The sequence below is a fragment of the Macaca nemestrina genome, chromosome 5, assembly GCF_043159975.1.
Source record: "Macaca nemestrina isolate mMacNem1 chromosome 5, mMacNem.hap1, whole genome shotgun sequence".
Taxonomy (NCBI): domain Eukaryota; kingdom Metazoa; phylum Chordata; class Mammalia; order Primates; family Cercopithecidae; genus Macaca; species Macaca nemestrina.
This window is the reverse complement of record NC_092129.1, coordinates 96,524,294-96,540,287: the sequence shown is the minus strand read 5'-3', so window position 1 is coordinate 96,540,287 and position 15,994 is coordinate 96,524,294. Positions and strand designations below refer to the sequence as shown.

The 15,994-nt window shown below is 44.7% G+C and overlaps 1 protein-coding gene and 1 long non-coding RNA gene across 13 annotated transcripts in view; one reads left to right on the top strand and one right to left on the bottom strand.

Moving 5' to 3' along the window:
* Positions 1 to 15,994, top strand: part of LOC105496480 (caspase 8 associated protein 2) — a 59,975-nt gene that overhangs the window by 15,891 nt on the left and 28,090 nt on the right. For 9 of the 12 annotated variants that reach the window (XR_011623539.1, XM_011767013.3, XM_011767040.3 and 6 more), the window contains exon 2: positions 14,459 to 14,541. The exons of 1 other annotated variant lie outside the window; for it this stretch is intronic. Coding sequence is in view for 10 of the 11 variants with exons in the window: in XM_011767013.3 (XP_011765315.2) it covers positions 14,487 to 14,541 (55 nt within the window). In the remaining variant the exon portion in view is untranslated. Of the gene's footprint in view, positions 1 to 4,342; positions 4,458 to 14,458; positions 14,542 to 15,994 lie in introns of all 12 variants that reach the window. 2 more of the 12 variants (XM_071096728.1, XM_071096727.1) reach the window with 1 other exon arrangement.
* Positions 1 to 15,994, bottom strand: part of LOC139363354 (uncharacterized) — a 44,445-nt gene that overhangs the window by 3,755 nt on the left and 24,696 nt on the right. The window lies entirely within an intron of this gene.

Here is a 15,994-nt window from a genome sequence, read left to right as displayed (position 1 = left end):
ACCACCCAGCATACAAAAGTTACACATTGGAAGTATATATATAGGGCCAGGTGCGGTAGCGCATACCTGTGATCCCAGCACTTTGGGAGGCTGAGGCAGGTGGATCATGAGGTCAGGAGTTCAAGACCAGCCTGGCCAAGATGGTGAAACCCCATCTCTACTAAAACTACAAAAAATTACCTGGGCGCAGCTTCAGGCGCCTGTGATACCAGCTGCTCAGGAGGCTGAGGCAAGAGAATCGCTTGAACTCGGAGGGCGGAGGTTGCAGTGAGCAGAGATTGTGCCACTGCACTCCAGTCTGAGCGACACAGTGAGGCTCAAAAAAAAAAAAAAGTGTATATATTATATATTTCCTTTGTTTTTTGAGATGGAGTCTCTCTTTGTTGCCCAGGCTGGAGTTAAATGGCGTGATCTCGGCTCACTGCAACCTCCTCCTTTCAGGTTCAAGTGATTCTCCTGCCTCAGCCTCCCAAGTAGCTGGGATTACAGGTGTGAGCCACCATGTCTGGCCAATTTTTGTATTTTTAGTAGAGATGGTGTTTCACCATGTTGGCCAGGCTGGTCTTGAACTCCTGAACAAAGGTGATCTGCCTGCCTCGGCTTTCCAAAGTGCTGAGATTACAGACTTGAGCCACTGCGTCTGGCCTCAGAATTTGTTTTTTATCCTGAAATCAGCAGGAAGCACTGAAGGGGTTTTCTTTTGTTTTGTTTTTTTGAGACTAAGTGTCCTGTGCCCCAGACGAGTATAGTGGCACGATCTGTGCTAATTGCAGCCTCCCCCTCCCAGCTTCCAGAAATTCCCCTGCCTCAGCCTTCCAGGTAGCTGGGATTACAGGCATGCGCCGCTACGCCTGGCTAATTTTTGTATTTTTAGTAGAGATGATGTTTCACCATGTTAGCCAGGCTGATCTCAAACTCCTGACCTCAGGTGATCTCCTGATGTCAGGTGATCGCCCGCCTCGGCCTCCCAAAGTGCTGGGATTACAGGCGTGAGCCACTGCACCCAGCCTAGGCACTGAAGGGTTTAAGCAGAGTTGGGAACATGATCATGTTTGCATTTCGAAAATAACTCATACTGAGGTTTGAAGAACAATTTGAAATGGGGGAAGACTGGCCATTTGAATACACTTTCCATTAAATCTTGTTGACTACCTCTCAGATCTGTTTTTAGTGTTTTGTGGGTTTTTTGGTTTTGTTTTGTTTTGAGACAGTCTCGCTCTTTGACCCAGGCTGGAGTGCAGCGGTGCAGTGACAGCTTACTGCAGCCTCCGGAAGCATGTGCCACCACACCCAGCTAAGTTTTCTGTTTTTTGTAGATACAGAGTCTCACTGTGTTGCCCAGGCTGGTCTTTTTTTTTTTTTTTTTTGAGACGGAGTCTCGCTCTGTCGCCCAGGCTGGAGTGCAGTGGCGCGATCTCGGCTCACTGCAAGCTCCGCCTCCCGGGTTCACACCATTCTCCTGCCTCAGCCTCCCGAGTAGCTGGGACTACAGGCGCCCACAACCGCGCCTGGCTAATTTTTTGTATTTTTAGTAGAGACGGGGTTTCATCGTGGTCTCGATCTCCTGACCTCGTGATCCGCCCTCCTCGGCCTCCCAAAGTGCTGGGATTACAGGCGTGAGCCACCGCGCCCGGCCCCAGGCTGGTCTTGAACTGTGCACAAGCAATCCTCCTGCCTCAGCCTCCCAAAATGTTGGAATTACAGTCATGAACCACCGTGCCCAGCCAAGATCTGTTTCTTATTTTTATTTCCACTACTAAGAACTTAGAGTGACACCTCTTTGTCTTCTGCCTTGTTTTGGTAGCCTTTTGTTTCTCCCTTCCCACTCATATTTTCCAGACTCTTGCCAGAGTTCAACTTCTAAGATGCAGATTTGATCATTATATTCCCCTGCTTTAAAAACCTTCACTGGTTCCCCCATTCCTTTCTAGATGGAATCCAAGTATCTTAATCACGTAATACATCCCTTGATTTTTTTTTTTTTTTTTTTTGAGAGAGTCTCACTGTCATCCAGGCTGGAGTGTGGTAGCACGATCTTGGCTCACTGCAGCCTTCGAGCCTATGACTTTCTACACTTTATTCTCACATTCTGATCTTGCCTTCACATGTTCTGTTCTGTGGGTGTTCACACCCATACTTGATTGTGAACTTAGAGATAGATGTCGTGAGGAACAGATGTGGGGAGATCGTGTCAAGAAGTGTTTGCAAACATGAGCCTAATTTAATTGAACCTTGGAATTTTGGAAACCTTGAGACAGTGAATAATGGAGCTAGAATGATAGGCGTCAGTCTATATCACGATAAGGAATTTTTTTTTTTTTTTTTTTTGAAATGGAGTCTCACTCTGTGGCGCGATCTCAGCTCACTGCGACCTCCTCCTCCTGGGTTCAAGCAATTCTCCTGCGTCAGCCTCCCAAGTAGCTGGGAGTAGACACGCACCACCATGCCCAGCTAATTTTTTTTGTATTTTTAATAGAGACGGGGTTTCACCATGTTGGCCAGGATGGTCTCGATCTCTTGACCTCATAATCCGCTTGCCTAGGCCTCCCAGAGTGCTGGGATTATAGGCATGAGCCAGTGCGCCCAGCCGGGATAAGGACTTTGTACTTTATTTATTAAAAATCGGGAAGTAAAGTTTTTGAGCAGGATTGCGGTAGAACTAACCCAGTAGTTGTGCGTAGCATGTATTTGGAGCGGGGAAATAATTAGGTAGCTATAGTGGGGCCTGAAACAAATCGAAATGGCGAGAATGGGGATAAATAGGAGAAACATTTCAGAGGTAGCATCAGTAGATCAGTAGTCTATTAGGGAATGTTAGTACTACCCCAAGAAATAGAGAAATCAGGAAGTGAGCAGATATGGATGGAAAGATGATCTCTTGTTTTGGACTTGGTGAGTTTCTACCTACAGGAATGTGTTTATTAATGTTAGCATTTTTTTGTTTGTTTGTTTTGAGACAGGGTCTCATTCTATCACTCAGGCTGCAATGCAGTGACTTGATCTTGGCTCACAGCAATCTCTGCTTCCTGGGGGTGCTTAAGGAATCCTCGCCGGGCGCGGTGGCTCAAGCCTGTAATCCCAGCACTTTGGGAGGCCGAGACAGGCGGATCACGAGGTCAGGAGATCGAGACCATCCTGGCTAACACGGTGAAACCCCGTCTCTACTAAAAAATACAAAAAACTAGCCGGGCGAGGTGGCGGGCGCCTGTAGTCCCGGCTACTCGGGAGGCTGAGGCAGGAGAATGGCGGGAACCCGGGAGGCGGAGCTTGCAGTGAGCTGAGATCCGGCCACAGCACTCCAGCCTGGGTGACAGAGCGAGACTCCGTCTCAAAAAAAAAAAAAAAAAAAAAAAGGAATCCTCCCACCTCAGCCTCCTAAGTATGGTTGGGACCATAGGCGTGTGTCACCACGCCTGGCTAATTTTTGTATTTTTTCTAGAGATGAGATTTTGCCATGTTGCCCAGGCTGGTCTCAAACTCCTGGCCTGAAGTGATGCACCCACCTCGGCCTTCCCCCAAAGTGCTGGGATTACAGGTGTGAACCACTGTACCCTGGCATCCAGCCACTAATTTATTTGTTTGTTTGTTTATTTATTTATTTATTTATTGTTTGAGACAGTCTTGCTCTGTTGCCCAGGCTGGAGTGTAGTGGGACAATCTTGGCTCACTTCAGCCTCTACCTTCCCCACGCTCAAGCAATTCTTTTGTGCCTGAGCCTCCTAAATAGCTGGGATTACTGGTGCGTGTCAGCATACCTGGCTAATTTTTTTTATTTTTAGTAGAGAGAGGGTTTCACCATGTTAGCCAGCCTGGTCTTGAACTTCTGACCTCAGATCTGTCCACCTGCCTAGGCTTCCCAGAGTGCTGGGATTTAGGCATGAGCCACCACACTTGGTTGCTAATTGTTTCTTGTTTGTTTGTTTTGAGACAGAGTCTCGCTCTGTCACCCAGGCTGGAATGCAATGGCACAATCTCAGCTCACTGCAACCTCCGCTCCCGGCTTCACGCCTTTTTCCCATCTCAGACTCCCTAGTAGCTGGGACTACAGGCGCCCACCACCGCGCCTGGCTAATTTTGTTTTTGTATTTTCAGTAGAGATGGGGTTTCACCATGTTAGCCAGGATTGTCTCTATCTCCTGATCTCGTGATCCACCCGCCTCAGCCTCCCAAATTGCTGGGATTACAGGCGTGAGCCATTGCACCCAGCCCACTAATTGGTTTTTTAATGTTAGACATCCTCACATTTTTGGGATACATCTCACTTGTCTATAGTGCTTTTTTGTTTAATATCTTAGTGGATTCAGTTGGTTGATTTTTTTTTTTTTTTTTTTTTTTGCTACAGAGTCTCCCTCTGTTGCGCAGGCTGAAGAGTGGCGCAATCTTGGCTCGCTGCAACCTCTGCCTCCCAGGTTCAAGCTACTCTCCTGCCTCAGCCTCCTGAGTAGCTGGGATAACAGGTGTGCACTACCATGTCCTTCCAATTTTTGTGTTTTTAATAGAGACGGGACTTCACCATGTTAACAAAGTTGGTCTTGAATTCCTGACGTCAAGCAATCCACCCACCTTGGCCTCCCAAAGTGCTGGGATGACAGGCCAATTTTTTTTTTTTTTTTTTTTTTTTTTTTTTTGAGACGGAGTCTCGCTCTGTCGCCCAGGCTGGAGTGCAGTGGCCGGATCTCAGCTCACTGCAAGCTCCGCCTCCTGGGTTTACGCCATTCTCCTGCCTCAGCCTCCCGAGTAGCTGGGACTACAGGCGCCCGCCACCTCGCCCGGCTAGTTTTTTGTATTTTTTTTTAGTAGAGACGGGGTTTCACCGTGTTCGCCAGGATGGTCTCGATCTCCTGACCTCGTGATCCGCCCGTCTTGGCCTCCCAAAGTGCTGGGATTACAGGCTTGAGCCACCGCGCCCGGCCAATTTTTTTTTTTTTTTTAAGGCTATTTCTGTTTATGTTTATAAGAAAGATTGGCTTATAGTTGTCTGGTCTTGTAGTTTTTTTTGTTTTGCTCTATTCTTGACCAGTTTTGTTTTTGTTGTTGTTGTTGTTGTTGTTTTGAGACGGAGTCTTGCTCTGTTGCCCAGGCTGGAGTACAGTGGCGCGATCTTGGCTCACTGCAACCTCAGCCTCCTGGGTTCACACCATTCTCCCGCCTCAGACTCCTAAGTAGCTGGGACTACAGGTGCCCACCACCACGCCCGGCTAATTTTTTTGTATTTTTAGTAGAGATGGGGTTTCACCGTGTTAGCCAGGATGGCCTCAATCTCCTGACCTTGTGATCCGCCCACCTCGGCCTCCCAAAGTGCTGGGAGTCACCGCGCCCGGCCCCAACCAGTTTTGAAATTAAGGTTGTATTCGCCTCAAATAATTATTTGCTTATTCGCAAATAGTTTTTTCTGTTGTCTGGAACAGATTAACCTTTCATTATTATTATTATTACTTTTAGAGAGAGTCTCATTATGTTGCCTACGCTGGTCTTGAACTGGGCTCAAATGAACCTCCGCTTGAGCCTCCCAAAGTGCTGGGATTACAAGCACAAGCCACTGTGCCCGGCCTAATCGTTTTAAAATTTGTAGTGTTTTTGCTTTCTTTCTTTTTGCTGATTAGTTTTGCCATAGATATGCTTATTTCTCTTTTCACAGAACCAACTTGTATTTTTATTGATCTTTCCAGTGCTTGTTTGTTAGTTTTTGCTGGTTATATATATATATTTTGTTTGTTTGTTTGTTTTTGAGACAGAGTCTCGCTCTGTCACCCAGGCTGGAATGCAATGGCACAATCTCAGCTCACTGCAACCTCCGCTTCCCGGGTTCACGCCATTCTCCTGCCTCAGCCTCCCAAGTAGCTGGGACTACAGGTGCCTACCACCATGTCCAGCTAATTTTGTTTTTGTATTTTTAGTAGAGATGGGGTTCCACCACATTAGCCAGGATGGTCTTGATCTCCTGACCTCGTGATCTACCTGCCTTGGCCTCCTAAAGTGCTGGGATTACAGGCGTAAGCCACTGTGCCCGGCCTTGCTGGTTATATTTTTATTTCTTTGGGTTTACTTTGTTCTTTTTCTAACTTCTTGAGGTGATTGATGGCCTCATTAATGTTTTGTCCTTTCTTCCTATACATTTAGTACTGTAACTTTGCCTTTAAAAGTACTATTTTGGTTTTATCCCATAAATTTTCTGTGTTGTATTCATTGTTACTCAGTTCTGTACTTTTTCCCAGTTTCCATTAGTATTTGTTCTTTCACCTATGTTTATTAATTTCCAAATGACCTGGGAAATTTGAAAGTGTGTTGTTAACTTTGAATTTTATTGGGCTAGATGGAAGCATTTCTTTGATATTTGTGGAAACTTGCACTGCGGCTTGATACATAGACAATATTTATAAATGCGCTTAAAAGTAGTGTAAGTTCTCTTAATTGTGGTATGCAGGGTTATAAAATTATCAGATCAAACCTGTCAATTTTGTATTCAGAGCTATATGCTTAAATTTCTTTAACTGCTTGATCATTAGAGAAAATAATGTTAAAATCTCTATTGTAACAATTTGTTTTTTTGGCTTTTTGGTTTTGGGGTTTTTTTTTTTTTTTTTTTTTGAGACGGAGTCTCCTCTGTCGCCCAGGCTGGAGTGCAGTGGCCAGATCTCAGCTCACTACAAGCTCCGCCTCCCGGGTTTACGCCATTCTCCTGCCTCAGCCTCCCGAGTAGCTGGGACTACAGGCGCCCGCCACCTCGCCCGGCTGGTTTTTTGTACTTTTTAGTAGAGACGGGGTTTCACCGGGTTAGCCAGGATGGTCTCGATCTCCTGATCTCGTGATCCGCCCGTCTCGGCCTCCCAAAGTGCTGGGATTACAGGCTTGAGCCACCGCGCCCGGCCGGGGGGGTTTTTTTTAAAGCAGAGAATCGCTCTGTTGCCTAAGCTGGATGGAGTGCAGTGGTATGATCTTGGCTCACTGCGACCTCTGCCTCCTAGGTTCAAGTGAGTCTCCTGCCTCAGCCTCTAGAATAGCTGGCATTATAGACACCCACCACCACGCCCAGCTAATTTTTGTATTTTTAGTAGAGATGAGGTTTAACTGGGTTGGTCAGGCTGCTCTTGAACTCCTGACCTCAAGCAGTCCACCGCCTCCATCCATCCCACAGTGCTGGGATTACAGGCATGAGCCACTGCACCAGCCCAATTGTGACTGAGTTATCTATATCAGTCAGAGTTCAGTCAGTAGGCAAAAACCATATAGTAATTTGAAAGGGAAAGTTTAGTATAAAGAATTATTGGCCGGGTTCCGTGACTCACGCCTGTAATCCTAGCACTTTGGGAGTCCAAGGCGGGCGGATCACCTGAGGTCAGAAGTTTAAGATCAGCCTGGCCAGCATGGCGAAACCCCGTCTCTACTAAAATACAAAAATTAGCCAGGCCTGATGGGGTGCCTGTAATCCCGGCTGCTCCGGAGGCTGAGACGAGAGAATCGCTTGAATCGAGGAGACGGTGTTTGCAGTGAGCCGAGAGCGCGCCACCGCACTCCAGCCTGGGCGGCTGAGCGAGACTCCGTATCACAAAGAAAAAGGCCAAGGTGCAGTGGCTCACGCCTGTAATCCCAACACTTTGGGAGGCCGAGGCGGGCAGATCACGAGATCAGGAGATCGAGGCCATCCTGGCTAACGCAGTGAAACCCCGTCTTTACACAAAAGATTAGCTGGGTGTGGTGGTGGGCGCCTGTAGTCCCACCTACTCCGGACGCTGAGGCAGGAGCGTGAACCCGGGAGGCGGAGCTTGCAGTGACCCGAGATCGCAACACTGCACTCCAGCCTGGGAGACAGAGCGAGACTCCGTCTCAAAAAAAAAAAATATATATATTGTTGACAGGATTGAAGTAACTAGTAATTGTCTAGTAATAGTTAAGGAATAACTGAAAAATATAGGAATATCAGATATAGGGAGCAGCTATGACCGCTGGGGTTTTGATCATCCAAAGAAGAGCTGTGTTCCCTCACTCTAAGGATGGGATCCAGACCTCATGGAAAGAGCATTGCTGGGGTCAGCTGGACGGTGGAGACATTGCTAAGTGTTTTGCTCTGTTCTAAATCGGCCAGAGGAGTTGTATAGGGAAGCTCCTGGGTGCTAGAGGATCTATGAGTTGGAGAAGCTGCCCTCTCCCTGAACCTAGCAGGAGGAAGCCGTGTTCTGCAGGAGCCAATCATAATAGGAACCTGATGTACAGGAAGTGAGCCTGTGGAAAACCGCCCTGCAGGAACCGAATGCTGGGACAGCAGGCTTTGTAGGAGCCTTGCTAGCCAGATGCACCGAAACTAGGGAAAGAATCCCCCTTCCTCTTCCATTGTTCCTCCACCATTCTGATAAGGTTTAACCTTGTGCCAGTTAGCAAAGGAGAAATATCTACAAGGCCTAGCTCCTTTATCACAGAAGTATGGATTTGGAATTGAGAGGCATAACTGTCACAGTCCCTTTAACTACTTTTTTCCTTTTCCTACAGCCTAGGAAGCTAAGAACCTTTAACTTTTTCATGTGTACACAGTGAGAAGCCACACACATATAACTTATTTTGATGACTTCTCTATATTACTGTATATGTTCTCAGAAATTTTGAAGTACTATTAATGCATCATGTGATACAATTAAGAAATAAGCAGTTACTTCTTAATTTATAAATAATCTTTTAAAAAATACCTTTGGCGGCCGGACACGGTGGCTCACGCCTGTAATCCTAGCACTTTGGAAGGCCGAGGCAGGCGGATCACAAGGTCAGGAGATCAAGACCATCCTGGCTAACACGGTGAAACCCCGTCTCTACTAAAAATACAAAAAAAAAATAAATAAATTAGCCAGGCGTGGTGGTGGGCGCCTGTAGTCCCAGCTATATGGCAGGCTGAGGCAGGAGAATGGCGTGAACCTGGGAGGCGGAGCTCGCAGTGAGCAGAGATGCACCTCTGCACTCCAGCATGGGCAACAGAGCGAGACTCCGTCTCAAAAAATAAAATAAAAAATAAAAAATACCTTTGGTAGTGGGGACCTAGAATTAAGATGTGAAGATAATGATCTGACAAAAATATTTGGAGAAAAATTTAAGACAGATGGGGGCAAAAGATCCATTATTAGCTGGTCCCAAAGTAGTATTTTCTCAGTTGGCTGTCCACAGTCAGTTACAGATCAAACTTCCCGTTCTATTCTTCCCCCCTTATTATTGCTCTTGACTAATTGTTAAAAAAGAGACCCAGGATTACCAAGTCTCTTAGATTTATATTTATTTCCAGGTTTAACTTACTAGGTCGAGTCTTCTTCTTTTTCTTCCTTTTTTTTTTTTTTTTTTTTTTTTTTTTTTTTTTTTTTTTTTTTTTTTTTTTTTTTTGATACGGAGTTTTGCTCTGTCCCCCAGGCTGGAGTGCAGTGACCGGATCTCAGCTCACTGCAAGCTCCGCCTCCCGGGTTTACGCCATTCTCCCGCCTCAGCCTCCGGAGCAGCTGGGACTACAGGCGCCCGCCACCTCGCCCGGCTAGTTTTTTGTATTTTTTAGTAGAGACGGGGTTTCACCGTGTTAGCCAGGGTGGTCTCGATCTCCTGACCCCGTGATCCACCCGTCTCGGCCTCCCAAAGTGCTGGGATTACAGGCTTGAGCCACCGCGCCCGGCCTACCTTTCTTCCTTTTTTTTAAATTATTATTTTTGAAACATGGTCTCTCACTCTGTTGCCCTGGCTGGAGTATAGTGGCATGATCACAGCTCACTGTAGCCTCCACCTCGCAGGCTCAGGAGATCCTCCCATCTCAGCTACTGAAGTAGATAGTACTATAGGTGTGAACCACCATGCCTGCCTACTTTTTAAAAAAATTTATTCTATTAAATAAAGATGGGGTCTCCCTATGTTGCCCAGGCTGGTCTTGAACTACTGGGCTCAAGTGAACCTACCACCTTGACGTCCCAAAGTGCTAGGATTATAGTTGTGACGTTTTTTGTTTTTCAAGACAGAGTCTTGCTCAGTCACCCAGGCTGGAGTGCAGTGGTGCAATCTCAGCTCACTGCAACCTCCACCTCCCGGGTTCAAGCGATTTTCCTGCCTCAGCCTAGTTGGGATTACAGGCACGCCCCACCATGCCTGGCTAATTTTTGTATTCTTAGTAGAGACGGGGTTTCGCCATGTTGGCCAGGCTGGTCTCAAACTCTTGACCTTGTGATCCACCCACCTTGGCCTCCCAAAGTGCTGGGATTACAGGCATGAGCCACCGTGCCCAGCCCGTTTATTTGTATTTTTTTTTGTCTTGATGTGGTTTTGCCATGTTGCCCAAGCTGGTCCCAAACTCCTAGGATCAAGCAATCCTTCCACCTTACTCCCAAAGTGCTGAAATTACAGGTGTGAGTTACCACACTTTTTTTTTTTTTTTTTTAAGTAATACCTGCCATCAGTATAAACTAAAACTGTATGAAATAATAGTGCAGGGAAAGCTTTGATCTATTTGATCTCTTTAACCAAATCATTAGATTCTCCATTATTCTGAGAGGAAACCCCATGACTAATGCTCCCCTCTCCATGTGACAGCTTACAGCTACTACTAGTAGATTTCTCATTAGGAAACCTCTGAGTATCTGATTTCACCAGTTGAATTTTGCTTTGCAGAGTCAGTTATGTTAGTTACCAGACGTGATTATGTTATTTGTGCTTTTTGTAATTGTGCAGGCTATTTTATAACAGTTAATCAAATGAGCTAATTGAAATAAATGTTAGATTGAGGAATGTGAGGAATGGAGGAAAAAAGATAATACACCTTGATTTTATTTATCTCTTGTGGTAGAACCATGATCTTATCTTTGAATATGAATCCAATGATGAGAGTGTTGACATCTTTCTTGCATGAACTACACCCATAAGACATTGCCCATGATTTTCAGTTTTTGTTTTGTCCTTGCTTGAGCCCAGGGAGGTTGCAGTGAGCTGTTGTGCCACTGCACTGCAGCCTGGGTGACAGAGGGAGACTCTGTCTTTAAAAAAAAAAAAAAAAAAAAAAACAAAACTTAGATACTTTTTAATTGATCTGAGTATAGACTAGATTTTCTCCCCTAGTACTTCGGATCATTTTTTCTTCACTTGATTTGACATGCAGGGGGGTGTGTGTGTGTTTTGCTACCTGTCTTTCCATAGCATTCTGCCTAGTTTTCAGTAGAAAATAACTCCCTTTGGTAATGTGATCTTTCATCATACTGTGATTTAGAAAAATATGAAAATGGGCATAATTGGATTTGACAATAAATATACATTGGTAAGCTTTGAGAAAAACCCAGAATCGTATATAGAAAACCTTCCCCCAAACTAACAGGGAGCTAGGAGACCAAAGAATGATTCAGACGAGTCCAGCTTGGCGAATAGATATATTTATTAGGACTAATAAGCTTATTTTTTACAAGGCACTCTGGATGGCAGCAGAACAACTTTAGAGATCCATGCTGCCCTTTTGTCTGTAAACTGTTTTTAAGCTAACTTTCTGGCTCATTGCCTACTGTATTTAAGCGATGAGACTGTTTTTCTTGGTAGGTTCTCAAATACTCTTCGGAATGTTTGGGTTCCCAGGGGCACTGGCTCTTCAGCCTGGCACCATGGTCTTGGCTCATCTCCTGTCCTTCAGGATTCAGGCAGCAGACATACACCCTCCACTACATAAGCATATATCTCAATTGGTGGGAGCAGAAGTATGCAGGTGCAGGCTTGCTAATAATTTCATAGCCCCAAGTGGCCAGAGTGGCCATAGTTCAGTGGCCATAATCATTCATTGGGTTTTACTGGCAGATTAGAGGATGCCAGATAAGTTAGTGAAGAGAGGCTTTTTTTTTTTTTGGTGGGGGGACGGAGTTTCACTCTTGTTGCCCAGGCTGGAGTGCAGTGACACAATCTCGGCTCACTGCAGCCTCCACCTTCTGGGTTCAAGTGATTCTCCTGCCTCAGCCTCCCAAGTAGCTGGGATTACAGGCACCTGCCACCACGCCCAGCTAATTTTTGTAGTGTTAGTAGAGACGAGGTTTCACCATGTTGGCCAGGCTGATCTCGAACTCCTAACCTCAGTTAATCTGCCATCTTCGGCCTCCCATAGTGCTGGGTTACAGGCGTGAGCCACTGCAATCTGGCCTGTTTTTGTTTTTTTACTGTTTTGGATTCTTATGTTGTTTCTAGTTTTACCATAAACAACACTGGTAACAGATTATTAGATGTGAAATTGTTAGGTCAGAGTATTGCACTTAAACATTTCATCAAATTTTTAATCAAATCAAAGCTGTTGCCAAATTGCTTTCACAGAGCTTTTACCAGAGTACACTTGAGAGAGCTGTGAGAGTACCTCTTTTCCCATATCTTTGTCAACCTAGTGTACTATCAAACTTTTTGTTATTTGCTTGTCTTACTATGTTATTGGTGAAAACATGTCAGGAGTCCCGAAGACCACCCCTAAGTTTGATGATTTTCCAGACTTATAGGATTCACTATGTAGTTGTACTCACAGCTATGATTTATTACAATGAAAGGATGCAAAGCACAATCACCAAAGGGAAAAAAGGTCCATGGGGTAAAGTCTAGAGGAAACCACGTTAAAGTTCCCATGGTTTTGCTCCCAGTGGAGTCATGCCCTTAACTGTTTGTTCCCCCAGCAACTAGTGATAGCAGGTGTGAAATGTTGTCTACCTGAGAAGCATGTTGGAGACTCAGTGCCCAGGCTTTTTACTGGGGGCTGGTCACATAGGCCACCTCTGCCTGTCATGTACTAAAATTTTAAGACTCCCAGAAGGATACAGGTGTTTATGATACACCACATTGTTTGTATGAACAGTTTAGGCACATCGAGCCACTTCTTATCGGTCTGGAAATTGTGGGAACCCTCCTGAAATTTGAGTTCTTAAACTCCAGCCAAGGGCCTTAGTAAGCAGCCTTTCTAACGATAAGTAGCCATGCCTGGCTATGCCAACACTTTCCTACACAACATGGCATATCTCATTGTTTTAATTTGTGTTTAGTGAAGTCAAACATCTTTTAGTTCCAAAAGCTTTGCTTTGTTTTTTTTTTTTAATGATTTGTCTGTGTTTTTTGACCATTTTTCTATTTGGTCTAAGTGATTACCTTTTTTTGGTATCAGTATTTCTTGTTAGTACTAATATGTGTGTGTGTGTGTGTGTGTGTGTGTGTGTTGTGATAGTAGCGATGGTTCTTATTTTAGTGCAAAAGTTAATTTGGCCGGGCGCGGTGGCTCAGGCTTGTAATCCCAGCACTTTGGGAGGCTGAGGCCAGCGGATCACCTGAGGTTGGGAGTTCGAGACCAGCCTGACAAACATGGAGAAACCCCATCTCTACTAAAAATACAAAATTAGTTGGGCATGGTGGTGCATGCCTGTAATCCCAGCTACTTGGGAGGCTGAGGCAGGAGAATTGCTTGAACCCGGGAGGTGGAGGTTGCGGTGAGCCGAGGTTGCACCATTGCACTCTAGCCTGGGCAACAAGAGCGAAACTCTGTCTAAAGAAAAAAAATAGTTAATTTGTATTTTGGTCTGTTTTATAAAATTAGCATCATTTACTTTGTACATAGCTTAAGTGTATTAACAATTTTTTTTTTTTTTCTTGAGACAGGGTCTCACTCTGTCACCCAGGCTGCAGTGCAATGGCACTATCTCAGCTCACTGCAACATTTGCCTGCCAGGCTCAAGTGATCCTCCTGTTTCAGCCCCCAAGTAGCTGGGACTACAGGCACAGGCTACTACACTTGGGTAATTTTTGTGTTTTTTGTAGAGATGAGGTTTCACCATGTTGCCCAGGCTGGTCTCAAACTCCTGGGCTCAAGTGATCCACCTGACTTGACCTCCCAAAGTGCTGAGATTAGAGGCATGAGCCATCATGCCTGGCCATATTAACAAGTTTAAAATTTTTGCTTTATAGTTTTGACTTTTTACTAGAAAGTATTAGGCACTTTTTTTGATAACACAAATCTGCTTTTTATAATGGTAGAGAGAAAGGCCAGGCACGGGGGCTCATGCCTGTAATCCCAGCACTTTGGGATTCTGAGGTGGGTGGATTGCTTAAGGCCAGGAGTTCAAGACCAGCCTGGCCAACGTGGCAGACAGGCAAAACCCTGTTTCACTAAAATTACAAAAATTAGCCAGGTGTGGTGGTGCACTCCTGTAATCGCAGTTATGGTACACTCCTGTAATCCCAGCTACTCTGTAATCCCAGCTACTCGGGAGGCTGAGGCACGAGAATCACTTGAACCCAGAAGGCAGAGGTTGCAGTGAGCGGAGATCAAGCCACTGCACTCCAACTTGAGCGACAGAGTGAGACTTTGTCTCCAAAAACGAAGAATGATAGAGAGTGAGCTTTTTCAATGTGTCCAAATTTGAAAATTGCTTTTTGTTTTGAAGCTAGGTTTATTCTCTGAATTGTGAGGTTTATTTTAACAGTGGAAATTTTAAAATATTTAATACCATAGGTGGTGACTTTCAAAAGGAAATAGGATCATGGCAGCAGATGATGACAATGGTGATGGAACAAGTTTATTTGATGTCTTTTCCGGTAAGAGCTACTTTTAATTGTCTTTCTAATTTACTTTTTGTTTTTTTGTTTTTTTTTAAATGAGACAGGATCTCCCCCACTTGCCCAGGGTGGAGTGCAGCGGCACCATCAATAGCTCACTATGACTTCAGACTTTAGAGCTCAAGAGATCCTCTCGCCTCAGCCTCCTGAGTAGCTAGGACTACAGGCACATGCCAACACGGCCATCTAATCATTTTATTTTTTGTAGAGACAAGGTTTCACTATGTGGTCTAGGCTGGTCTCTAATTCTTGGACTCAAGCAACCCTCCCTTTTTGCCTCCCAAAGTGTTGGGATTACAGTTGTGAGCCACTATTCCTTGCCTAACTTTACTTTTTAAATTACAAAATCATTTACCTATTCTCATTGGAAACATAGTCATTATCAGCCTTTTTTCTCTATACATAAATGAATTAATACAATAAAATGCCTGGTACATGGAAATACTTAAAAGTGTGAACTTACTGTATGCTTTCAAGCTTCAGAATGTAGTCAAATTAGTGATTTTACTAATATGAATGATAATGATTTTTATTATTTAAAAATATGTAAGATAGGTTGTTGTTACTCTTGAAGTTAATATTTCCAGTAAATGCACTGATGGTTGTTTGTTGTTCAGGAAAAAATTGGGCCAGGTGCGGTGTCTCATGCCTATAATCTCAATACTTTGGGAGGCCGAGGTGGGCGGATCACAAGGTCAGGAGTTTGAGACCAGCGTGACCAACATGGTGAAACCCCATCTCTACTAAAAATACAAAAATTAGCCAAGCGTGGTGGCATATGCCTGTAATTTCAGCCACTGCACTCTAGCCTAGACGACAGAGCGAGACTCTTGTCTCAAAAAAAAAAAAAAAAAAAATTGATAGTCACAATGGATAATTAGTTTGAAAAAGAAATAAATAACTGTCAATACCTGGTAGTAAAATAAGCTCATAAAATAGAATTTCTTTTCTTTTTTTTTTTTTTGAGATAGAGTCTTGCTGTTGTTGGCCTGGGCTGGAGTGCAGTGTTGCAGTCTCAGCTCACTGCAACCTCCGTCTCCTGAGTTCCAGCAATTCTCCTGACTCAGCCGCCCGAGTAGCTGAGATTACAGGCGCCTGCCACCATGCCTGGCTAATTCTTGTATTTTTAGAAGAGACGAAGTTTCACCATGTTGGCCAGGCTCATCTCGAACTCCTGACCTCAGGTGATCCACCCACCTTGGCCTCCCGTAGTGCTGGAACTACAGGTGTGAGCCACCACGCCCGGCCCAAAATAGAAATATTTTAAATTATATGCAGAAGATAAACTTCCAGACACTGACATAACATTATTACCTCTTTCTTTTAATGATAATCATGCTGTGACCTCATTGAATTTGTTGAGATATGCGCATATGTTTATTGACCAGAATAGTGATTCCTATGCCATGGAGAGTAGGAAGGGCAGTTATAA